At 41.9% G+C, this 25,232-nt stretch overlaps 2 protein-coding genes across 3 annotated transcripts; both read left to right on the forward strand.

Moving 5' to 3' along the window:
* Positions 1–750: 750 nt before the first annotated feature.
* Positions 751–7,613, forward strand: LOC110508514 (zinc finger protein 782). The gene is made up of 4 exons (XM_021589079.2): positions 751–1,062; positions 1,158–1,279; positions 5,472–5,586; positions 5,798–7,613. Exons 1-4 carry the CDS (start codon positions 849–851, stop codon positions 6,859–6,861), a joined length of 1,515 nt encoding a protein of 504 aa, XP_021444754.1. The 5' UTR covers positions 751–848; the 3' UTR covers positions 6,862–7,613.
* LOC110508512 (zinc finger protein 436) lies at positions 787–24,455 on the forward strand. Of its 2 annotated transcripts, XM_036966315.1 has the most exons (5): positions 787–869; positions 17,260–17,446; positions 17,550–17,650; positions 19,782–19,896; positions 23,012–24,395. In XM_036966315.1, exons 1-5 carry the CDS (start codon positions 849–851, stop codon positions 24,142–24,144), a joined length of 1,557 nt encoding a protein of 518 aa, XP_036822210.1. In that variant the 5' UTR covers positions 787–848; the 3' UTR covers positions 24,145–24,395. The 2 variants fall into 2 exon arrangements, with proteins under 2 accessions (XP_036822210.1, XP_021444752.2); XM_021589077.2 differs by lacking the exon at positions 787–869 and having other exon boundaries at positions 17,118–17,446; positions 23,012–24,455.
* Positions 24,456–25,232: the final 777 nt, after the last annotated feature.

Below are 25,232 nucleotides of genomic sequence, written 5' to 3' on the forward strand. Positions count from 1 at the left end.
ATTTTGGATTGGAGATGCTTAATGTGAGTCTGGAAGGAGAGTTTACAGTCTAACCAGACACCTAGGTATGTGTAGTTGTCCACATATTCTAAGTCAGAGCCGTCCAGAGTAGTGATGCTGGACAGGCGAGCAGGTGCGGGCAGTGATCGGTTGAATAGCATGCATTTAGTTTCCCCTGCGTTTAAGAGCAGTTGGAGGCCACGGAAGGAGAGTTGTATGGCATTGAAGCTTGTCTGGAGGATTGGATACCACGAAATTGGGGAGAAAAAAGGGGTAAAATTAAAATTAAAATAAAAAATAAAAAAAGAGAAGTAGTTGGTAAACCAGACGAGGCAATCATTTGAGAAACCAATGCTGTCGAGTCTGACAATAAGAATGTGGTGATTGACAGAGTCGAAAGCCTTGGCCAGATCGATGAATACGGCTGCACAGTAATGTCTCTTATCAATGGCGGTTATGATGTTGAGCTCTGAAACCAGATTGCATAGCGGTACGGTTGAACAGGCAAGTAATAGGGGTTGAAACAATTTTGGCAGATGTGAGTCACGGGGCGACGCACAGTTTTTTTGTCAATAGATATGGCTACACTACAGGCAGACTACAATAGATCCTGGAAAACAGACACTGGTATTTGCCTGGAAGGTGCTAATTCTACCAAATGTTGTAGGGCTGTTGCGTTCTCATATTTACGGTAATAGATACCCACGTCACGAGTTGAACGGAAGTAGGATTGCAATTGCGCACGCATCTCTCACTTGAAACGTTGCCATTTATCATAATCTACGGATTGTTTATTGCACGTTTTACTTCACACAGAGAATTCAAATCTGTAATTTGGGCTGGACGAGATGGCAAACTGCAATTTTCAGGCGCAGTTGGTATCCATTATGGAGGTATTAGCTAAAGCAGCTGTAGCAGAAATAAACAAACGGGTTGATGATAGCTGTGCAGTTATACGTTTGGAAGTGACCCAAAGCCAGCGAGATATTGATGGACTGAAAAGGAAGTGTCAAATGATGGAGGGCGAGTTGAAGAAGACGCGAGGACGAGTCAGGAGAAAAGGTAGTAGATGTGTTATTCATGATAAATGGATTGCATATTCAAAGCCCAAATGTGTGAATAGCCCTAATATTTGACTGAATACTATTATTTTCCAGCTTTTTACCCCATGGCATCTGAGAAATCTTCATATCCAGTCAAGATTGTTTTGAACAAGCAGAGGAATAGCTCACAGTGGAGAGACGAAGAGATGGCTGTTGAAGAGGACTCTCAACCCCAGGTGTGATATATCACCTTTTACAATTACAAAGACCTGATGACCTCTTGGATCAATTCTGTTATTGGAATATTTAAAGTGTTTGTGTGATTCATTAGTATTGCAATGAAACAGGCAGGGAGTATAGCTCAAACCTTCCACCTTCTGGCCAGAATCCCTGCGTACCAATCGACTGCCACAGAAGTATGCTCCATCAAAAGTATGAGATCCGCTTTTATAAACCAGGGTAACTACCAAGGTGCGAATTAGGGGGGAGCCAGGGAGTGCTCAGCTCCCCTGAATAAGATGTTGGCTCCCATAAATGCAACAGAAGTCAAACTTTGTGAGGGTCTCTAAATAATGCTAATTTAACCATTCTCCCATTTGTTTAAAATGTAGTGGTAAATATGTTTCACAGTGGTAAATATGAGCTCCTTTAATGTAGATTTTCCTTTGTACTTACTCATTTTCGCCATTTGCTTGCCATGTGTCCTTGATAGATAGCCTTTATTCCAATGCTTTAGATTTATCTGTTGATTTGTCATGGTTTGCTTTTGATAGTCAGCTATTTAGAGCGCGCATTGTTTTGTTTTTCAGGTGTGCGTGGGTGTTCTCTGTGCCATCCGTGGCCCGAAGTAGTAGACCATTTATATAGCTTCATTTTCTATCAATATTTGTTTTCTTTCCTGGATCAGCTGATGATGGTCGACTATAGCACTAGACAACTGGCCTACAGCTACACCCCAATGTACATCCAATCCATCCAAAAAGTAATCTATACGTTAATGACAGTAGGCCTATAAGGTGACTCTTTTGGTTAGAAGAGGTTAACGTTGGGTTAGAAGCGTTACATTTTCCAATGGCATAGGCCTACATTATTTTGGATTTGTGTCCCCATTGGGAACTGTTTTTCATGGTGAAACATAATGAAATGTTAAATTGGCATAGTTACACTTACAGTGCATTTTCCCAGATCTCCAAGATCCATGATAGGTACAGGGTTTAAGTTCAATATTCTATTTCAATTGTTAGCCTAAATGCTTAATAATGACAAATAACACTGTCATTAATGTAAGGAAGTAGTGTTTTATGTCACAAGATCTGTGAAGACTCCAAGCATAAATTATGGACAACTCATGAACTAGGGTGTAAAACATGTTTTGATTCAACTCATTACTTGATTGCCATTGATTAGGCCTACATTAATTGATGCGTCCTGCTGACAAATGTAACTTTTTTTGTAGCCTGAAAAGTCATGACACAGCTGAAATTAGGCTGAATCTGTCACGGGAAAAATGTGTTGATCACGCTCATGTAGCACATGCGTGAAGCCTATTCCTCAGCCTGAAGTGTCTGGCTTCCGTCGCCTCATTAGCTAGCTTTTGAGGTGGCGTGATCGTCTAAGACGTTTGAGGGAGGACAGACGTGTGTTTGTGAGGCAGAGATCGGTCCCGAGTTCGCGCCAGGTATGGGCTGAATCGTTCGTGAGAAAGTGGTAACGTTATCTAAGCAAGCAGCGTGAAGTCCTTTACTCTAATACACACGGCTACAATGTGTATTACCATGAACTTCAAATAAGCCTACCGGTAGTGGCAAAATAATTGGTGGGTAAAACGCTGATTGTCGGTCGTGGTAAAGGTTTTAATAATGCTCCCTATACTTTCAAAGTATTTTTCTGAAAAAGGTGGGTACACGCCTTTACTTGCATCTACCCTCCACTAGGCCTGCACCACTGCCAGTAGCCTACCCTCCCAGCCAAGGCAATTTTACGCACATGAACACACGCAGAACAGGTACAGTAGCCTACATTCAATATAAGACATTAGGCACACGTTTTGGTGTTTTGTAACACATCTATTTCCTATCATCAAATGGCGCAAGTATACATGATGTTTAGTTGCTGGAATTATTTTGGAGTGGATGAACATGCACAGGTAGACTACTTTTTTAAGTGATTTGTATGACAATCAGGTGAGAAATAGAATGACTGGTTATGTTCATGCCACATTCAAAGGTAATTAATATTTATTTTTAAATCTCTTTTTCGGGATATCCAATTGGTAGTTAGTCTTGTCCCATCGTTGCAACTCCCCTACAGACTCGGGAGAGGCGAAGGTCGAGAGCCATGCGTCCTCCGAAACACGACCCCGCCATGCTGCACTGCTTCTTGACACACTGCTCGCTTAACTCAGAAGCCAGCCGCGCCAATGTGTCGGAGGAAACACCGTCCAACTGGCGACCGAAGTCAGCTTGCAGGCGCCCGCCCGGCCTGCCACAAGGAGTTGCTAACCTTCCCCAGATGAAGCTGGGCCAATTGTGCTCCGCCTCATGGTTCTCCCGGTCGGCTGTGACACAGCCTACGATCAAACCCGGGTCTGTAGTGATGCCTCAAGCACTGCAATGCAGTGTCTTAGACTGCTGCACCACTCAGGAGGCCCATATTTACAGTATAAATGATGTCGTTATTATTAGTGCCATAAAGAAAATATTATTACTCCCATAATCTTTTTTTTATTTTTTACACTCAATAGAGACCCCCGAATGCCATGGTGTAATTTACACCAATGTAATGACCTTGATAGATTATAAATGAGAGAATGTTCACAACTGTTCTCAAATTGAATGGTTTATTGAGCCAAAAATTATACAAGCTACTTTCTGGCTGTAGCCCATGGCAAATCAATCGGATAAGAATAACAGGTAGCTATCCAGCTCACTTTCTGGACAGGAAAAGAGCCTACTTACAAACCAAGGTCACTGCAATATGAAAAGGGTTAGATATGGTGTGTCCAGAGTCGATTAATTAGGGCCGATTTCAGGTTTTCATAACAATTGGAAATCTGTATTTTTGGACACCGATTTGGCCGATTTAAAACAAATTTAAAACCTTTTTTTTTTTACACCTTTATCTAATCTTTATTTAACTAGGAAAGTCAGTTAAGAACACATTCTTATTTTCAATGACTGCCTTGGAACGGTGGGTTAACTGCCTCGTTCAGGGGCAGAACGACAGATTTTCACCTTGTCAGCTCGGGGGAGTCAATCTTGCAACCTTACAGTTAACTAGTCCAACGCTCTAACCACCTGCCTCTCATTGCACTCCACGAGGAGACTGCCTGTTACGCGAATGCAGTAAGAAGCCAAGGTAAGATGCTAGCCAGAATTTTACGTAATTATGACATAACATTGAAGGTTGTGCAATGTAACAGGAATATTTAGACTAATGGATGCCACCCCTTAGATAAAATACGGAACGGTTCCGTATTTCATTGAAAGAATAAACATCTTGTTTTCGAGATTATAGTTTCCGGATTTGACCATATTAATGACCTAAAGCTCGTATTTCTGTGTGTTATTATGTTATAACTAAGTCTATGATTAGATAGAGCAGTCTGACTGAGCGGTGGTAGGCAGCAGCAGGCTCGTAAGCATTCATTCAAACAGCACTTTCGTGCGTTTTAACCGGCAGATCTTTGTTGTGCATCAAGCATTGCGCTGTTTATGACTTTAAGCCTATCAACTCCCGAGATTAGGCTCGTGTAACTGATGTGAAATGGCTAGCTAGTTAGCGGGGTGCGCACTAATAGCGTTTCAAACGTCTCTCGCTCTGAAACTTGGAGTGGTTGTTCCCCTTGCTCTGCATGGGTAACGCTGCTTCGAGGGTGGCTGTTGTCGTTGTGTTCCTGGTTCGAGCCCAGGGAGGAGCGAGTAGAGGGACGGAAGCTATACTGTTACACTGGCAATACTAAAGTGCCTATAAGAACATCCAATAGTCAAAGGTTAATTAAATATAAATGGTATAGAGAGAAATAGTCCTATAATTCCTATAATAACTACAACCTAAAACTTCTTACCTGGGAATATTGAAGACTCATGTTAAAAGGAACCACCAGCTTTCATATGTTCTCATGTTCTGAGCAAGGAACTTAAACGTTAGCTTTATTACATGGCACATATTGCACTTTTACTTTAATCTCCAACACTTTGTTTTTGCATTATTTAAACCAAATTGAACATGATTCATTATTTATTTGAGGCGAAATTGATTTTATTGATGAATTATATTAAGTTCAAATAAGTGTTCATTCAGTATTGTTGTAATTGTCATTATCAGTATCGGCTTTTTTTGGTCCTCCAATAATTGGTATCGGCGTTGAAAAAAATCATAATCGGTCGACCTCTAGTCCAGAGTAATAATCACAGTCCCCTGTTACAGCCTACAGATGTGGAGCAGAGAGCAGAGACTGAACCAATACTGATCAAAGATGAGGAGACGGCAGAGGATGTGTGGACGACTGACCCTCAGGAAGAGCTCAGGATCACTGGAGAGGGTGGGTGCGACCATAAGTGATACTTCTCTGTCTGTCTATGGAAGACTGTGTGGGTGTAGTGGTATGCACGTTGCAAATTGCTAGTTGGTGTTTTTTGTTCTGGGTTGGCATAGAGAGTGCGCGTACACACAGTCAATTTGAAATCAGTCATGTTTTGCCACTGTTAAGGATTGTTTGTAATGTTTCTTTTATGTTTATCCCAAATCTTTAGAGTCTGGTTCCAAGTCTGGGAAACCACCATCCTTTGAGCAACGGCACTTTGATGAGGACTTCATCACACAACCCAACATATCTCCTGAAGAGTCAGTGGAACATTACCCCAATTCTGATGGTCCAGAGGAACCAGGCACACCACGGTGTACGTCTGTAGAGAAATCAAAGTTGTTCAGCACAGAGCAGCACCGCCCAGACGAGGATGAGGACTCGCAAGAGCTGGTGATGGTGAAGGATGAGAAAGAGGAGGAGCTGGATCAGACCACGGCCCTGGCAGGACCTGACCAGTTTGTCATGGATGAGACTGATGGGCAGCTGTGGACCTCTGTGGATCCAGGCAGACACACTGATGGCCACCCAGATTTCTCCTTTCATTCCACAGAGGAGTACTCTCAGAATATATCAATTTTTCCATCTCACAGTGGGCTGCCATCCCTTCCTACTATGACAGATGGTGTAGGGCCATCGGTTCACTCTTCTAGAGGGAAACCACATGCTAACATGTTCAGTGCAGCAGCACACATGAAAAAACATGTCAGGACATTGGTTGATGAGACTAGACAACAGATGCCAGAAGGACAGAGCAGTGAGATGCTGAACTCTAATAATGACGGAACTAGTTTAGCTCTACAGCCAAGGCAGCATCAGCACAGGGCTTCAGAAGCAACAGTGAGAATGAGTGAGTGCATGACAGGGTCAAACATGGCCACCACCTCCACCTTCTCTGGATACAGCCTGAGTCACAGTAGTTTTAACATGGTGAAGAGAATGAGGACTCAGTGGAGGTCGGGCGGCACCACAGGAGAGAAACCGTACACCTGCGAACAGTGTGGCAGGAATTTCACCAAGCAGTACAACCTGATCAGACATGCTGTGGTCCACAGCGGGGAGAAGCCCTACGAGTGCACACAGTGTGGGAAATGCTTCACCCAGCGCTCCAGTATGAAGTCACATCAGAGAACTCACATAGGAGAGAGTCCAGTGTCTCAACATGTGGTACCCCCATACCCTGGGGATCCACACACAAGTTTAATGTTGTCTCAGACCAGATGGAACAAATAAACATAATTGCATAGTTTTTCTGTACCACTGTCTGTGAAAATGTGGTACAAAAGGTATTTTGAGACATTTTGACATACTTTTCTGATTTGTGAAATGTCTTTCATGTTTGACTGTTGACGGCTCCTCACAAATTCCACCAGCCTATATATTTACAACTGGTAAAAAAATTATATAATGAAAACCTATCTGCACTTTTAGAAAAAGTGAATAACACCTTCATAGAATTGAGTTGTACCCCCCTTCCTAAAAATGTTGTTGCACCCAACCCCCACATTTACACTGACTGAAGTGGGTTAAACAAGTGACATTAATAATGTATCATAAGCTTTCACCGGGTCAGTCGATGTAATGGAAAGAGCAGGTATTCTTAATGTTTTATACACTGTGTATATAGGAACCATTTAGTATGTGTTGTCTAGTTAGTGCTTGTCTATTTGGGATGTCACTTCTTGCCACAAAGGACAGTATCATATCAAATCAGGTTAATAACTTATTTTGAAGTTACTCTGCAGCCTTTAACTGTTACGTTATTTGAACTCAACTAGGCAATCAAATATGTGTTTCAGTGTATTAGCTTACATCTTACATGTATGTTCATACAACTTTACATTTGACATCTGAAAATGACACTTTTACTGTACTTTGTCTAAACTGACACTGGCACTGTATAAAACTGGTCATCTGAATCACAGATCATTATTATATTCCGTAGATGGCTAAATCGATAAGAAAAATAAATATGTAGTTTGAAAGATTTACTGGTTCATTGATTTGCCAGTCAACAGAGGCAGAGATAACAGTGGAGATATACAGAGAGAGAAAAGGAGAGACTCAGGACGCCAACACGGGAAGTTTAGTGATTTCTTGCGTCATCATTTGCTGATGCTTGGTTATGCCGGTGCAGAGTGAAGGTTGGAACAATCGTGACTCTTTCTTACTTTTTCTTATTCTTGTTTATATCTCTAAGTAAACCCGAAACTCAAGAGGAATAATAGTGACAGCGTGTTAGGTAGGGGTGGGATAGTAGTGGTCAGGGGGATGGAGAGGTGGGGTCAGGCGCAGAGGTTTCATGTTCTACGACAGGCCTGCAGTCACAATGTACAGTTAAATTGAATTCCGCTGCAGTGAGAGGGCCACAATGGCCAGGAGAGGCAGGGAGGAGAGGGCATCTATCGATCACAGAGAACAGCCAGAGCCAGGGTTTGGGGTGGCAGGGTGTCCATCAACATAGGAAGACTAGGTGTGATTGAATTTGAAGTGTCCCCAGACCATGGCACAGAGGGAGACTGGGAGTGTTGGGGGTGAAGGGTGTGGCCTGTTTATTTTGTGAAAAAAAGATAGGGGGAAGTGAAGAGCGTAATGATTGCTGTAGTTTGTGAGCACTGCACAGTTTGATTTGAAGTGATCACATTAAGTGTTGTGTTGGTGTATGCATATTGAGAAGATGATTTGTCCGTTTTTAAAAATGTATTTACAGAGGGCCACAAACACAACACAAGACAGAATGACCCTGCAGAATGTCTCAAAACACAGCTCAGTATAGCACAGTAAAGCGAAGCACTTTACGGAGTGAATCAATAAACCACAAATTGCAATTGAAGAAAATAAGTGTAGAATATTAACAGCACATTTTAATTGTATATGAAATGCTCATGATCACGTTACCATTGACCAATTCCTACAGAAAATACAATGATTGTACAAAACATTAAGAACACCTTCCTAATATTGAGTTGCACTGCCTTTTTCCCCAAACAGCCTCAGTTTTCTGGGGCATGGACACTACAAGGTGTTAAAAGCATTCCGCAAGGATGCTTGCCCATGTTGACTCCAATGCTTCCCACAGTTGTGTCAAGTTGGATGGTAGTGGATCTATTCTCCAAGTAGCTTGTTCCATCTCCTCCCACAGATGCTCAATTGGATTGAGATCTGGTGACTGGGCAGGCTACTGCAGTAAGCTGAATTCACTGTCATGTTTGTGGAACCATTCCTGGACAATTCTAGCCTTGTGGCATGGGGCATTATCCTGCTGAAAAATGCATTCGCAGATGGATACACTGCTGCCTTGAAGGGATACACCTGATTGGCAATGATTTTCAGGTATCCTGTGGCATTCGAACGTTGCTCCACTTTTATCAATGGGCCTAATGTGTGCCATGAAAACACACCTCACACCACCAGCCTGCAATGTTGAAACGCAGCATGATGGATGCATGTACCCAAGTGTTTTTTCCCCCCATACTCTAGTCCTCCCATCAGCGTGAAACAGCAGGAACCCGGATTAATCAGACAGGCAATGTTTTTCCAATTTTAAAGTATCTAGCGTTTTCATTCCTTAACCGCAGTTTCTTGTTTTTTGCTGAATGAAGTGGAACTTTGCAAGGTCGTCGGCTGCCATACACCATTCTCAGGGGGCGCAACTTTGGTTTTATAAGTGGCCGTCTCTATTTAGAACAACAAAATGGAAGCATGCCCCCAGTCATCAAGCTAGGTAAGAGATCATTGTTAAATGTGTTTAAGTGATTGATAAGGTGGAACTAGATCAAAGCTAATTCAATAATCAATATTGTGGTGCACCTTTAACTCAAGTACAAAGACTTTTGATTGTCTTTATTAAGGCATACTCTATATCAAATGTCAGCCAGTCCGCCCAGCCAGCCCGAGCCGCCTGCACGCCGACCCCCATCAGTCTAGTCCATACCTCAACTCTCTCCCAACACAATCTTTTCCCCACTTTTTCAAATTGGATTTATTCCCAAGTGAAAGGTTTTTGAAACAAAAACAATAGAATATGTTGTATCTGAATAAGTTAAATATTAGCATCCTGTTGTTCATCCCTGTCAGTTCCATAGTATTATCATCTTGTCTGCCTCTCAGTTCCTCAGGTGCTGCGAAGCAGCAGTGAATTCATTGAGGAGCATGGAAATTGGTACTTAATGCAGGTAAAACCAAGTACATCATGTTTTCTAAATCACTTAAAAATTGATCTGATGATTTATGCATATTGTGCCCACATTGATCACGTCCCCGCTTATAAATATCTGGGCATTTGGATGGATGAAAAGTTATCTTTTAAAAGCATGTTGATGAGTTAGTCATGGAGTTGAGAGTAAAAATGGGCTTCTTTAGAAATAGATCCTGCCTCACCCTGAACAGCAGAAAGCAGATTATTAAATCAACTTTCCTGCCAGTGCGAGACTATGGTGACACCATTTATACCCCTGGATTTATTCCACATTTCGTGCTACAGCCTGAATTCAAAATGGATTAGATAAAATAAAAATCGATCTACACAGAATAACCCATGATGACGAAGTGAAAATGTGTTTTTAGAATGTTTTGCAAATGAAATACAGAAATATCTCATTTGCATGAGTATTCACACCCCTGACTCAAAACATGTTAGAATCACCTGTGGCAGAAATGACTGTCAGGTTGTGCGCTACTGGTAAGAAGTCAGGTGCAGAAGAGCGGAGAGTTGTGATCATGCGTACACTTTGATAGGCAGAAGTAACAACAGACGGACGCAACTGCGTCAAAACCTCCAGCCAAATGGCGGTACCCGGGGAAAAACCAGCCTGGCGCGTAACATGAAACATGAAACATTTAACAAAACAAAGACATGGGGGAAACAGAGGAAATATGTAGTGTGATTAGGGAATGTAAACCAGGTGTGCGGGGAAACAAGACAAAACAAATGGAACAATGACAAGTGGAGCGGCAATGGCTAGAAGACCTGTGACGTCGATCGCAGAACGCCGCCCGAACAAGGAGAGGAGCCGACTTCGGCGGAATTCGTGACATACAGCTGTGAGTCTTTCTGGGTAAATGTCTAAGAGCTTTGGATTGTACAATATTTGCTCATTATTTGTTTCAAAATTCTTCAAACTCTTTTGGTCAAATTGGTTGTTGATCATTGCTAGACAACCCTTTCCAAGTCTTTCCATAGAGTTCCAACTGTAACTCGTCCATTCATGAACATTCAGCGTCTTCTTGGTAAGCAACTCCAGTGTAGATTTGGCCTTGTGCGTTAGGTTATTGTCCTGCTGAAAAGTGAATTAATCTCCCAGTGTCTGGTGGAAAGCAGACAACCAGGTTTTGTTCTAGGATTTTGCCTGTGCTTAGCTCCTGGAAAAACTCCCCAGCTCTTAATGATTACAAGCATACTCATAACATGATGCAGCCACCACTATGCTTGAAAATATGGAGAGTGGTACTCAGTAAAGTGTTGTATTGGATTTGCCCCAAACATAACACTTTGTATTCAAGACAAAATTTAATTGCTTTGCCACATTTTTTGAGGTATTACTTTAGTGCCTTGTTGCAAAAAGGATGCATGTTTTGGAATACTTTAATAATGTACATGTTTCCTCCTTTTCACTGTGTATTAGGTTAGTATTGTGGCGTAACTACAATGTTGATCCATCCTCAGTTTTCCCCTACACAGCCATTAAACTCTGTAACTTTTTTTAAAGTCACCATTGGCCTCATGGTGAAATCCCTGAGGGGTTTCCTTCCTTTCTGGCAACTGAGTTAGGAAGGACGCATGTATCTTTGTAGTCTACCAATATGATATGTGCCCTTTGTGATACATTGGAAAAGCTCCCTGCTCTTTGTGGTTGAATCGGTGTTGGAAATTCACTGCAAAAAAAACTATTCTGTGTGGGGTACAGAGAGGAGTTAGTCATTTAAAAAATCATGTTAAGCACAAATGCACACAGTGAGTCCATGCAACTTATTATGTGACTTATTGAATCAATACATTTCAGGTTTTCATTTGTTATTAATTTGGACATATTTATATAAACACAATTCCACTTTGACATTATGTGGTATTGTGACTAGGCCAGTGAGAAAAAAAATCTCAATTGAATCAATTTTAAATTCAGGCTGTAATACAACAAAATGCCGAAAACGTCAAGTGGTGTGAATACTTTCTGAAGGCATTGTACATGGCTGGAACCATATCTTTGCAACTAGGGGAACTGTACATTTAGCCATTTGTAGTTTTTCTCCAATAGTTTCAACTGTTTTCAAACTAACTCTACAGAATTAAACCCAGTTCTCTCTCTTTCAGCCCCTTCTCCCTCTGCCTGGTTTCTCAGAACTCAAGAATTCCTGATGCTCACCTTGTCAAGATGGCTTCTTATTCCTCAAACATCAACAAGCATGCCTGGAACCTCACCATTGTTTTGGCTCCAAACCTTCTCAGGTGTGTGTGTGTGTGTATCTACATCTGCCACACTGTCATGGATACTGGATAACTGGCTATGTCTGAGGCCCAAACAGTGTGGTGAGTGTGTCTGTAGGCTGTATTTTCTTTGTTTCTATGACTGTCCTTTTGTTACCTGTTTTTATCTGATGATAATTCCAATTTCAACCAGTAAGACTTTATGAAATTAAACCAGAGGAACGTACTGTCTGACTGTGCTTCAGTCTCTCAGGTGAGCTGATCCAGTGACTGCAAGATCTTTGTTTTGGTCCTTCAGAATTGTCCGTGTGAGATGCTGGGGAGATCCTCCCTGAGTGCAGTCCGCTGATTGATTAGTCTAACAGCGGGGGGCAGTATGAGCTCTAACGGTACTAACCAGATGGATAGTGTGAAATTGTAATTGGGGGGGAAACATCTGCCTTCAGGGTGACTTTGTGATCTCTTCATGTTATATACAGTATGACAGTAATTTCTGATGTTTATGTTGTCTTCAGGGGTCTGCAGGGGGAGTTTGATAGCAGATTGTGTGGAGCGGGAGCTGCATGTGTAAGAAATGGGATTCGGGGATGGAAATCAGCAGGATTTTAGCTCACAAAACACACACACACCACTGCTCTGTGCTCCGGTAGTGGATCTTTACTAATAATCTGAATTCCCTTTTCAAAAATACAATGATATGCGCATACCATTTTGTGATGTTGTATATCGTTTCTATATATTTTATATTCAGACAAGACCAAGGAGACGAAGCAGGAGCACATGGTAGGTGCTACGGCATCTGATGGCACTGTGAAGCTGTGGCACCCCTTCCAGGTGAGCTGAATGCAATTTGATTTATGATTTAAGATTTGATTGGAGCAGTGTCAAAGCATGAAGGAGTCCAGGCATTCCTCACTGTGTCTGAAGATCGGTCGCTGAAGTCTTGGAGCATTGCTATGGCAATGGGTAACACATTTATCAACCTAAATTAATCGTCCAATTTCCATGCTTGATGTTTTTTGCTTCTTTTTTATTAATTTCCCATCTTTACCATTTCCTCAAGAGAGTCCTTCCAACCAGAGGGGCACTGTTACTGCTCTGTGCTGCTCTGAGTGGCAATCTGCTGCTATCTGGCAGAGTGGATATATGGAAACACAACACTTTAGTTGGCCACAAAAAGGTATCTCCATACAGTAATGTCCATTCAGGACCTTGTTTTGTTGGTGTGTTTATCACATTTTAGTAATTTAGCAGACTCGCTTATCCAGAGCAACTTACAGTAGTCAGAGCATACATTTTCATACTGGTCCCCCATTGGAATCAAACCCACAACCCTGAGCATTGCAAGCACCATGATCCACCAACTGAGCCACATTGTGATGAATAAAACAAAGTTGGTTTATCTGTGATTTGCTTGTCTCTCAGGTGTCTGACAGTAGTGTAAAAGTGATCTGCTCCATGCCTGATGGTTAGTTATCTGTGGTCCGCAGGAGGTTGGAGTGGAATCTTTAGCACAATGCTGCAAGGTCAGCTCTTGATATTGGCACAATTTGGCATTTGTAAGACATTTATTACATTTGCTGGTTGAAAATGTGGAAATGTTCAGTAGTATATACAGTGTACTCAGACCCCTTTACATGTTCTACATTTTGTTACGTTACAGCCTTATTCTAAACATAAAAAATAAAAAATCCTCATCAATACCCCATAATGAAGAAACGAAAACAGGTTTTTAGAAAGGTGGGCAAATGTATTCAAAATAAAAAACACATAAGTATTCAGACCTTTTGCTATGAGACTCGAAATTGAGCTCAGGTGTATCCTGTTTCCATTGATCATCCTTGACATGTTTATACAACTTGATTGGAGTCCACCTGTGGTTAATTCAATTGATTGGACATGATTTGGATTGGCACGCACCTGTCTATATAAAGTCCTACAGTTGACAGTATATGTCAGAGAAAAAAACAAGACATGAGGTCGAAGGAATTGTCCGTAGAGCTCTGAGACAAGATTGTGTTGAGACACAGATCTGGGGAAGAGCACCAAAAAATGCCTGCCACATTGAAGGTCCCCAAGAACACAGTGGCCTCCATCATTATTAAATGGACGACATTTGGAACCACCAAGACTCTTCCAAGAGCTGGCTGTCCAGCCAAACTGAGCAATCGGGGGAGAAGGGCCTTGGTCAGGGAGGTTACCAAGAACACAATGGTCACTCTGACAGAGCTTCAGAGTTCCTGTGTGGAGATGAGAGAACCTTCCAGAAGGACAGAAGGACAGCCATCATTCGGACTTGAACACTATCAAACAGAGACCTGAAAATACCTGTGCAGCGACGCTCCCCATCCAACCTGACAGAGCTTGAAAGGATCTGCAGAAAAGAATGGGAGAAACTCCCCAAATACAGGTGTGTCAAGCTTGTAGTGTCCTACCTAAGACGACTTGAGGCTGTAATTGCTTCAACAATATACTGAGTAAAGGGTCTGAATACTTATGTAAATGTCATTTTTCTGTTTTTTTAAATTGAAGAGGAAAAAAACTATTTATTCAATAAAGCTGTATTTTATTTTTTACCAGGCAAGTCAGTTTGTACCCTGTCAGCTCTGGGATTCGCTCCAGAAACCTTTCGGCTACTGGCCCAACGCTCTAACCACTAGGCTACCTAACGTAACAAAATGTGGCAAAAGTCGAAGGGTCTGAAGACTTTCCGAATGCGCCGTACAGTAGATGACATTTTAGTCATAATGTGTTCTAGTACTCCTGCAATGCCTGCTGGTAAACTGTCATCCTTTTGCCCCTAGTCTGTTGGTGTCCACATACTCAGTGCCTTCCCCAGTGATGCACCTGTACTGCTGCCCTATCCTGCTGGGAACCTGTGAGGATGGAAATATCATCAGTGTCCTCATTGACCCTGATTCTGATAGAGAAATTATCAAGTAAAGCACATGATCAAGCACAATGATCAAGTAAAGACACACACACACACATTGTGGTTATCCAGACTGATAAATACTGACTTAAAATGTACATAACTGATTAAATTACAGTTGGAAGGATGACATGTGAATTCTTGGAATGTGGCCAACGATGAAAAAAGAACTTGGTTGGTAGATGAGAAGAAAGGACAGGTTGTGCTTGGCATCTTGGTGAGTTTACCACCATCACCGACACATTCATCATTTTCAATGATCTCACTGCTGCTGTTTGGATTATTGTTTTGATAGAAGTTATATTGGTGGATGATAATATGATCCTATCTGCCTTCTTTAGTATATCATGTTACAGGGCTCCCAAGTGGCGCAGTGATCTAAGGCACTGCATCTTAATGCAAGAGGTGTCCCTACAGACCTTGGTTTGAATCCAGGCTGTATTACATCCGGCTGTGATTTGGAGTCCCATAGGGCGGCGCTCAATTGGCCCAGCGTCTTCTGGGTTTGGCCTGGGTAGGCCGTCAATGTAAATAAGAATTTGTTCTTAACTGACTTGCCTAGTTAAATAAAGGTTACATTTAAAAAATGTGGTGACATTAAGCTAGAAATGGACCCGTCTAGTGGTGGAAGAGGTGGCTGGATAACTGCAGTGACTGTGGAGAGAGGCACAGTAGCTGCACTGCAGTACAATGACACTCACATAACAAGTTGTTATATGAATAATTGATTAACTGGACTGTTATTCTGTGTCCTGTCTCTAGAGTTAGCGGTGTGGGAGATTCCAAGGGGAAAATGTGGTTCGACCAGCCACCAAATGTCAACTCCTAGAGCAGCAGGAAACCTGTAAGATGTCTCCCTTTTGAAACGGGTGTCTTTTTTCCAACGGTGATGGTTTTGATGGATATTCTCTAGGCACACAGTGACAGGATCAGTGTCCTGCGACTCACCAACCAGCACGGTCATCTCAGTGTCCCATGACAGAACTGTCAAAATGTGGGACAAACACCAAGAAACGGCTGCATGCAATTCTAACTCTTCAGTTTCCACACATTTAAATGATTTGATCAATAATGGATGAGTAGTCACCGCAATGCACTGTTTGTGTATGTATTTATGCTTACACGCTATCTCTCGATCTCTCTACAGGTGGGTGTGTTTGCGTGTGTGGGTCCTGTTCTAGTCTTGAAGGTCAACCCGCACTGCTCCAGTGAACTGGTGTGTGGCGATGAACTGAGCCAGCTCTACTTCCTCTCCTGGTAAGAATAACCGGCTCAATTTACACAGTCATTGTATACACATCCATGCAATCATAATTAACGTACTCTCCCACAGATACAGTATATTAGTACTACTGTATGTTCATGTATATTCTCTCATGTAGCTCAGTCAATACTACTCAATATCTTCTGCACACTATCTGATATGGATACACTTTATATATAAGACCTCTACTTATGTAGCCTTGTCAGTGGATATAGGAGGACTGGCTCATTGTAATGGCTAGATTAATAAATGGAATGGTATCAAACATATGGAAACCACATGTTTGACTCAGTTCCATGTATTGCATTCCAGCCATTACAATGAGCCGTCCTCCTATAGCTCCTCCCACCAGCCTCCACTGGTCTATGTATGTGCCTTAAAAACCCTAAGCGAAGAACCTCTGTGTAAATCCGGTATAATGCATGTAGCCTAGTATGCAAGTTACTAGACATATACTGGACATATATTTATAATGAAATGACATGACATTTTTTTTTAAGTTTACATGAAACTAGTTTATGTCAAGCAAGTGATATATCCTTCAATAAATACTATACCACATTTTCAGAATGGTTTATTAGGTTGTGTTGATGAGAATGGAGATGACAATATTAATGACAACATTTGATCATATATAAACCATGAGTTTTTAAGAATGGTTTCATTTACGTTTTACTAAAGTTGCTTCATGCCTTTTATGCATTCATAACCATGTGAGCCAGAATACGTTAAAAAAACGTTTTTTTTGCCAATAGATATTGCTACATGACGACTACATACTATTTTTACCAATCTTGAAGGGCTGTTGCATTCTGTCTCTACGGTAATAAATAATTGCGTCACGAGTTGAACGGAAGTGCGACTGCAGTTGCGCACGCATCTCCCACTTGAAAATTGTTGCCATTTATCAATATCTACGGATTGTTTCTTGCACATTAGTTGGGATATTGTAGACTTTTTACTTCACACAGAGAATACAAAACTGACAAGATGGCCAGCTGCAATTTTCAGGCGCAGTTGGTATCCATTATGGAGGTATTAGCTAAAGCAGCTGTAGCAGAAATAAACAAACGGGTTGATGATAGCTGTGCAGTTATACGTTTGGAAGTGACCCAAAGCCAGCGAGATATTGATGTACTGAAAAGGAAGTGTCAAATAATGGAGGGCGAGCTGAAGAAGACAAGAGTCAGGAGAAAAGGTAATGTGTTATTCATGTAAATTGATTGCATATGCAAAACCCAAATGTGTAACTAGCCCTAATATGACAGAATTTAAGTTTTTTTTTTACCCCATGGCATCAGAGAGATCTTCATATCCAGTCAAGATTGTTTTGAACAAGCAGAGGATTAGCTCACAGTGGAGCGACGAAGAGATTGCTGTTGAAGAGGACTCTCAACCCCAGGTGTGATACATCACCTTTCACAATTAGACCTGGCTTCTCGGATCAGTTATGTTCAAATCACATTTTATTCGTCATGCTTTGTAAATAGGCGTGGACTAACACAGAAGAAAGAAAATATAGAAATAATACTTTTTTTTATACATGTAATAGATACACAAACAGTAACAATGTAAAAACATAGTAACAATAAATCAAATGTTATTAGTCACATGCGCCAAATACAACAGGTGTAGTTGACCTTAGAGTGAAAGGCTTACTTAGGAGCCCCTAACCAACTGTGCAGTTTTAAAAAAAATACAGATAAGAGTAACAAGTAATTAAAGAGCAGCAGTAAGGATAACTTGAAGAATGAGTGAACAACAAGACTTTTAGTGTCAAGTCCCCAGGTACATTTGGCCAAATCATGAATGAGACATTTGCATTCATATTCCATTTTTCTGCAAGAATATTGTCAAATCTGTATATCTGGACTTTGATTTAGCTTTCCAAGTATTAGTAGCTGTATTATAAGTTCAACATTTGCAAAACAACCAGTTTTCATAACTCTGAATATTCTTCTATGTTGTGTCCAAAAGGAAAAAGCATGCTGTCGCAAAAGGTTAGCGCCTACAGTGGGGAGAACAAGTATTTGATAACCTGCAAAATCGGCAGTGTTTCCTACTTACAAAGCATGTAGAGGTCTGTAATTTGTATCATAGGTACACTTCAACTGTGAGAGATGGAATCTAAAACAAAAATCCAGAAAATCACGTATGATTTTTAAGTAATTAATTTGCATTTCATTGCATGACATAAGTATTTGATCACCTACCAACCAGTAAGAATTCCGGCTCTCACAGACCTGTTAGTTTTTCTTTAAGAAGCCCTCCTGTTCATGCAAATAGTCTGGGTAGCCATTTGACTAGATGTTCAGGAGTCTTATGGCTTGGGGGTTTAATCTGAAGCCTCTTGGACCTAGACTTGGTGCTCCGGTACCGCTTGCCGTGTGGTAGCAGAGAGAACAGTCTATGACTAGGGTGGCTGGAGTCTTAGACCATTTTTAGGGCCTTCCTCTGACACCGCCTGGTATAGAGGTCCTGGATGGCAGGAAGCTCGGCCCCAGTGATTTACTGGGCCGTATGCACTACCCTCTGTAGCCCGTTGCCAAGCCGTTTCTATACCAAGTGGTGAAGCAGCCAGTCAAGATGCTCTCAATGTTTTTTTAGGATTTGATGGGGAAGAGGCGTTGTCGTGCCATCTTCACAACTGTTGGTGTGTTTGGATCATGATAGATCCTTAGTGATGTGGGCTTGAACTTGAAGCTCTTGATCTGCTCCACTTTAGCCCCATCGATCTGAGTAGGGGAGTGCTCAGCCCTCCATTTCCTGTAGTCCACAATCAGCTCCTTTGTCTTGCTGACCTTGAGGGATAGATTGTTATCCTGGCACCACACTGCCAGGTTTCTGATCTCGTCCCTATAGGTTCTCGTCATAGTGATCAGGCCTACCACCATTGTGTCGTCGGGAAAACTTAATATTGGCGTTGCGCACAGCCATGCAATTATGGGTGAACAGAGTACAGGAGGGGACTAAGCTCGCACCCCTGAGGGGCCCCATTGTTGAGGGTCAGCGTGGCGGATGTGGTGTTGCCTACCTTCACCACTTGGGGCGTCTGTCAGGAAGTCCAGGATCCAGTTGCAAAGGGAAAAAGGGATACGAGGTGTTCAGTCCCAGGGTCCTTAGCTTACTGATTAGCTTGGAGTGCACTATGATGTTGAACGCTGAGCTGTAGTTAATTGAACAGCATTCTCGCATATGTTTCCTTTTGTCCAAGTGGGAAAACGCAGTGTGGAGTACAATAGAGATTGCATCATCTAGGGATCTGTTGGGGCGGTATGCTAATTGGAGTCGGTCCAGGGTGTCTTTAGATGGTGTTGATGTGACCCATGACCAGCCTTTCAAAGCATTTCATGGCTACAGATGTGAGTGCTACAGGACGATAGTCATTTAGACAGGTTACCTTGGCGTTCTTGGGCACAGGAACTATGGTTATTGGAATATCAGGAGAATTTACCGCTTTTGGGTGATTTCATGAGTATGAAAAGTGTTAGATATGGTGTGTCCAGAGTAATAATCTCAGTTCCATGTTACAGCCTACAGATGTGGAGCAGAGAGCAGAGACTGAACCCATACTGATCAAAGATGAAGAGACAGCAGAGGATGTGTGGAAGACTGACCTTCAGGAAGAGCTCAGGATCACTGGAGAGGGTGGGTGCGACCATAAGGGGTACTGCTCTGTCTGTCTATGGACTGTGGTTGTATGCACATTCCAAATTGCTACATTGGTGTTGAGTGTTTTATGTACACACATAGTCGGTTCTAAAACAGTCATGTTTTGCAACTGTTAATTAACCCCTTGCACTCAGCCTTTATGGAAAATGGCCTATATGGATAGGGCCAAATGTAAATGTTTCGAACAGAATAACTTTTTTAAAAAGCATGCATGACCATGGTAGCAATTGAAAGAGAACACTTTGGAGATCATGGGGAAATGATCAGACCAAATTTGAGGACACAACAGTTCACCTGACTCAAGACTGAATCCGAAGATTACTCTGACATTTTACATTTACTGTACTTTTCACAGCATTTGTCAATAACAAAATCTGAAAATACTCAGGATACATTCAGTAACAAAAGGTACAAGATAAGACAAAATAATTACAAGGGTTTGAGTGAGAGGTCTTAAGTGACCACACCTCTCCAAACTGTGCATAGTTCCTAAGTAATTTCAATGCACTTTAATGACTCAAGGAAAGAGCCTTCAACTATAAGGTGCTTTTTTGAGGTTTCCTGGCTTTGCCATCAAGGAACTGAAGCACGCACACTTGTAGTTTTGTTTAGAAATCGCAATCTGGGTCAGGTGACATCATTTGAAAGCTTATTCTATTGCCAAAATGTCTAGCTAAGTTATAAAATACGTTCTTAATGTTAGGCTTTCAAAAGGCACTTCAGACAAACAGATTGTAATTTTGGTGTGCATAGAATGGAGTCATGAGTGCATGTTCCATGGCTAATGTTCTTCACAATACAACAAACTGGCTCATTTACTTTTTACTATTTTCTTCATTGTAGAATCATAGTGAAGACATCAAAACTATGAAATAACACATGGAATTCTATAGTAACCAGAAAAGTGTTAAACAAATCAAAATATATTTTATATTTCCGATTCTTCAAAGTAGCAACTCTTTGCCTTGATGACAGCTTTGCACACTCTTGGCATTCTCTCAACCACCTTCATGATGTAGTCACCTGGAATGCTTTTCCAACAGTCTTGAAGGAATTCCCACAAATGCTGAGCACTTGTTGGCCGCTTTTCCTTCACTCTGCTGTCCAACTCATCCCAAACCATCTCAATTGGGTTGAGGTCAGGTGATTGTGGAGGCCAGGTCATCTGACGCAGCACTCCATTCCTCTTCTTCTTGGTCAAATAGCCCTTACAGGTGTGATTTGGGTCATTTGTGATTTGTCCTGTTAAAAAACAAATGATAGTCCCGCTAAGGGCAAACCAAATGGGATGGCATCTCGCTGCAGATTGATGTGGTAGCCATGCTGGTTAAGTGCTCCTTGAATTCTAAATAGATTGCTGACAGTGTCACCAGAAAAGCACCATCACACCTCCTCCTCTATGCTTCATGGTGGTAACCACACATGCAGAGATGATCCGTTCACCTACTCTGCGTCTCACAAAGACACGGTGTTTGGAACCAAAAATCGACATTTTGGACTCGTCAGACCAAAGGACAGATTTCCACCGGTCTAATGTCCATTGCTAGTGTTTCTTGGCTCAAGCAAGTCTCTTGGTGTCCTTTAGTAGTGCTTTCTTTGCAGCAATGTGACCATGAATGTGACCATGAAGTCCTTATTCATGCAGTCTCCTCTGAACAGGTGATGTGTATGTTACTTGAACTCTGTGAAGCATTTATTTGGGCTGCAATCTGAGGTGCAGTTAATTGCCAATTTCTGAGGCTGGTAATAAATGAACTTATCCTCTGCAGCAGAGGTAACTCTGGGTCTTCCTTTCTTGTGGCAGTCCTCATGAGAGCCTTAGTTTCATCACGGCACTTGATGGTTTCTGCACTTGAAGAAACTTTCAGTTCTTAATTCTCCGCATTGACTGACCTTCATGTCTTAAAGTAATGATGGACTGTCATATCGCTTTGCTTATTTGAGCCGTTCTTGTCATAATATGGACTTGTTCTTTTACCAAATATGGCTATCTTCTGTATACCACCTCCACCTTGTCACAACACAACTGATTGGCTCAAACACATTAAGAAAAATATATTCCACAAATTAACTTTTAACAAGGAACACCTGTTAATTGAAATGCATTCCTGGTGACTACCTCGTGAAGCTGGTTGAGAGAATGCCAAGAGTGTGCAAAGCTGTCATCAAGGCAAAGATTGGCTACTTTAAAGAATCTCAAATATAAAATATTCTACAATGTAGAATATAGTAAAAAAGAAATAAACCCTTAAAAGAGTAGGTGTGTCCAAACTTTTGACATGCACACAGTGCCTTCGGAAAGTATTCAGACCCCTTGACCGTCCCAGCTCTGCGTATTTTTCATTAGCTCACTTGTTTTGGTATTGCACATATACAGTGCCTTGCGAAAGTATTCGGCCCCCTTGAACTTTGCGACCTTTTGCCACATTTCAGGCTTCAAACATAAAGATATAAAACTGTATTTTTTTGTGAAGAATCAACAACAAGTGGGACACAATCATGAAGTAGAACGACATTTATTGGATATTTCAAACTTTTTTAACAAATCAAAAACTGAAAAATTGGGCTCTCGCGCTCTTCCTACCTGCATAATTTCAGTCGCATCTCATGCCCTACACTTGTCTGTCCATTGCAGATGTAAACAATAGTTTGCCCACTCCATGGCAAGTGACTCTAGCTGCTCTGATTGGTAAAATAATTTAATGTTGAGCTAATGTAAAAGATGTAGATTTCAGATGTTTTAGAAAAGAACGATATAAACCGGTACTTTTTGGGAGTTTGAACCGGTTCAGAACTTTTATTTTGCAGGTTGCAATAGTGAAACGGAACGAAAAAAAGAATGGTTCCGTTCGGAACGAAAAGATTGGAAAATCATTTTGTTTCCAAACCCTGGTCAAAAACCGTACCTCGCTGTGAAGTGGAGAATCTGAACTCTGACGTCGTGTATAGCATGTTACTTTACAGCCACTGCATTCCAATTTAGTTGCTTATCAATGACAAAATCTGCCATTTTCAACCCATATAGGGGCTGAGTGGAAAGGGCTACAGGTCTTCTGTAATGTTTATTTTATGTTTGTCCCAAATCTTGTAGAGTCTGGTTCCAAGTCTGGGAAACCACCATCCTTTGAGCAACGGCACTTTGATGAGGACTTCATCACACAACCCAACATATCTCCTGAAGAGTCAGTGGAACATTACCCCAATTCTGATGGTCCAGAGGAACCAGGCACATCCCGGCTCACGTCTGAGGTGTTTAGCACAGAGCAGCACCGGCCAGCCGAGGACGAGGACTCACTAGAGCTAGTGATGGTGAAGGATGAGAAAAAGGAGGAGCTGGGTCAGACCACGGCCCTGGCAGGACTTGACCAGTTTGTCATGGATGAGACTGATGGGCAGCTGTGGACCTCTGTGGATCCAGGCAGACACACTGATGGCCACCCAGATTTCTCCTTTCATGCCACAGAGGAGTACTCTCAGAATATATCAATTTTCCCATCTCAAAGTGTGCTGCCATCTGTTCCTACTATGACAGATGATGTATGGCCATTGCTTCCCTCTTCTATAGGGAAACCACATGCTGACATGCTCAGTGCAGCAGCACACATGAAAAAACATGTCAGGACATTGGCTGATGAGACTAGACAACAGATGCCAGAAGGACAGAGCAGTGAGATGCTGAATTCAAATAATGATGGAAATAGTTTAGCTCTACAGCCAAGTCAGCATCAGCACAGGGCTTCAGAAGCAACAGTGAGAATGAGTGAGTGCATGACAGGGTCAAACATGGCCACCACCTCCACCTTCTCTGGATACAGCCTGAGTCGCAGTAGTTTTAACATGGTGAAGAGAATGAGGACTCAGTGGAGGTCGGGCGGCACCACTGAGAGGCGTTTCAGCTGCACCTTCTGTGGGAAGAGCTTCCAGCGTTTCAGCCAGCTCAAAGTACACCTCCGGAGTCACACCGGAGAGAAACCGTACACCTGCGAACAGTGTGGCAGGAGTTTCACCAAGCAGTGCAACCTGATCAGACATGCTGTGGTCCACAGCGGGGAGAAGCCCTATGAGTGCACACAGTGTGGGAAATGCTTCACCCAGCGCTCCAGTATGAAGTCACATCAGAGAACTCACATAGGAGAGAGTCCAGTGTCTCAACATGTGGTACCTGCATACCCTGGGGATCCACACACAAGTTTAATGTTGTCTCAGACGAAATGGAGCAAATAAAACATAATTGTATTGTTTTTTGTTAACATTTTCTATGTGAAAATGTGGGAAGAAGTTGAGACATTTTTACACGCTTTTCCTCCAAACTGATTTGTGAACTGGTTTTCATGTTTAACTGTTGACTGCTCGTCACTTTCATTTTAACAAACAATTGATTTACTACTGGTAACATCAATCATAAAAAACATTCAAATATACAGTGCCGTGCGAAAGTATTTGGCCCCCTTGAACTTTGCGACCTTTTGCCACATTTCAGGCTTCAAACATAAAGATATAAAACTGTATTTTTTTGTGAAGAATCAGCAACAAGTGGGACACAATCATGAGGTGGAACGACATTTATTGGATGTTTCAAACTTTTTTAACAAATCAAAAACTGAAAAATTGGGCGTGCAAAATTATTCAGCCCCCTTAAGTTAATACTTTGTAGCGCCACCTTTTGCTGCGATTACAGCTGTAAGTCGCTTGGGGTATGTCTCTATCAGTTTTGCACATCGAGAGACTGAATTTTTTTCCCATTCCTCCTTGCAAAACAGCTCGAGCTCAGTGAGGTTGGATGGAGAGCATTTGTGGACAGCAGTTTTCAGTTCTTTCCACAGATTCTCGATTGGATTCAGGTCTGGACTTTGACTTGGCCATTCTAACACCTGGATATGTTTATTTTTGAACCATTCCATTGTAGATTTTGCTTTATGTTTTGGATCATTGTCTTGTTGGAAGACAAATCTCCGTCCCAGTCTCAGGTCTTTTGCAGACTTCATCAGGTTTTCTTCTAGAATGGTCCTGTATTTGGCTCCATCCATCTTCCCATCAATTTTAACCATCTTCCCTGTCCCTGCTGAAGAAAAGCAGGCCCAAACCATGATGCTGCCACCACCATGTTTGACAGTGGGGATGGTGTGTTCAGCTGTGTTGCTTTTACGCCAAACATAACGTTTTGCATTGTTGCCAAAAAGTTCAATTTTGGTTTCATCTGACCAGAGCACCTTCTTCCACATGTTTGGTGTGTCTCCCAGGTGGCTTGTGGCAAACTTTAAACGACACTTTTTATGGATATCTTTAAGAAATGGCTTTCTTCTTGCCACTCT

The sequence above is a fragment of the Oncorhynchus mykiss genome, chromosome 28 (genome assembly GCF_013265735.2).
Source record: "Oncorhynchus mykiss isolate Arlee chromosome 28, USDA_OmykA_1.1, whole genome shotgun sequence".
NCBI classification, from domain to species: Eukaryota; Metazoa; Chordata; class Actinopteri; order Salmoniformes; family Salmonidae; genus Oncorhynchus; species Oncorhynchus mykiss.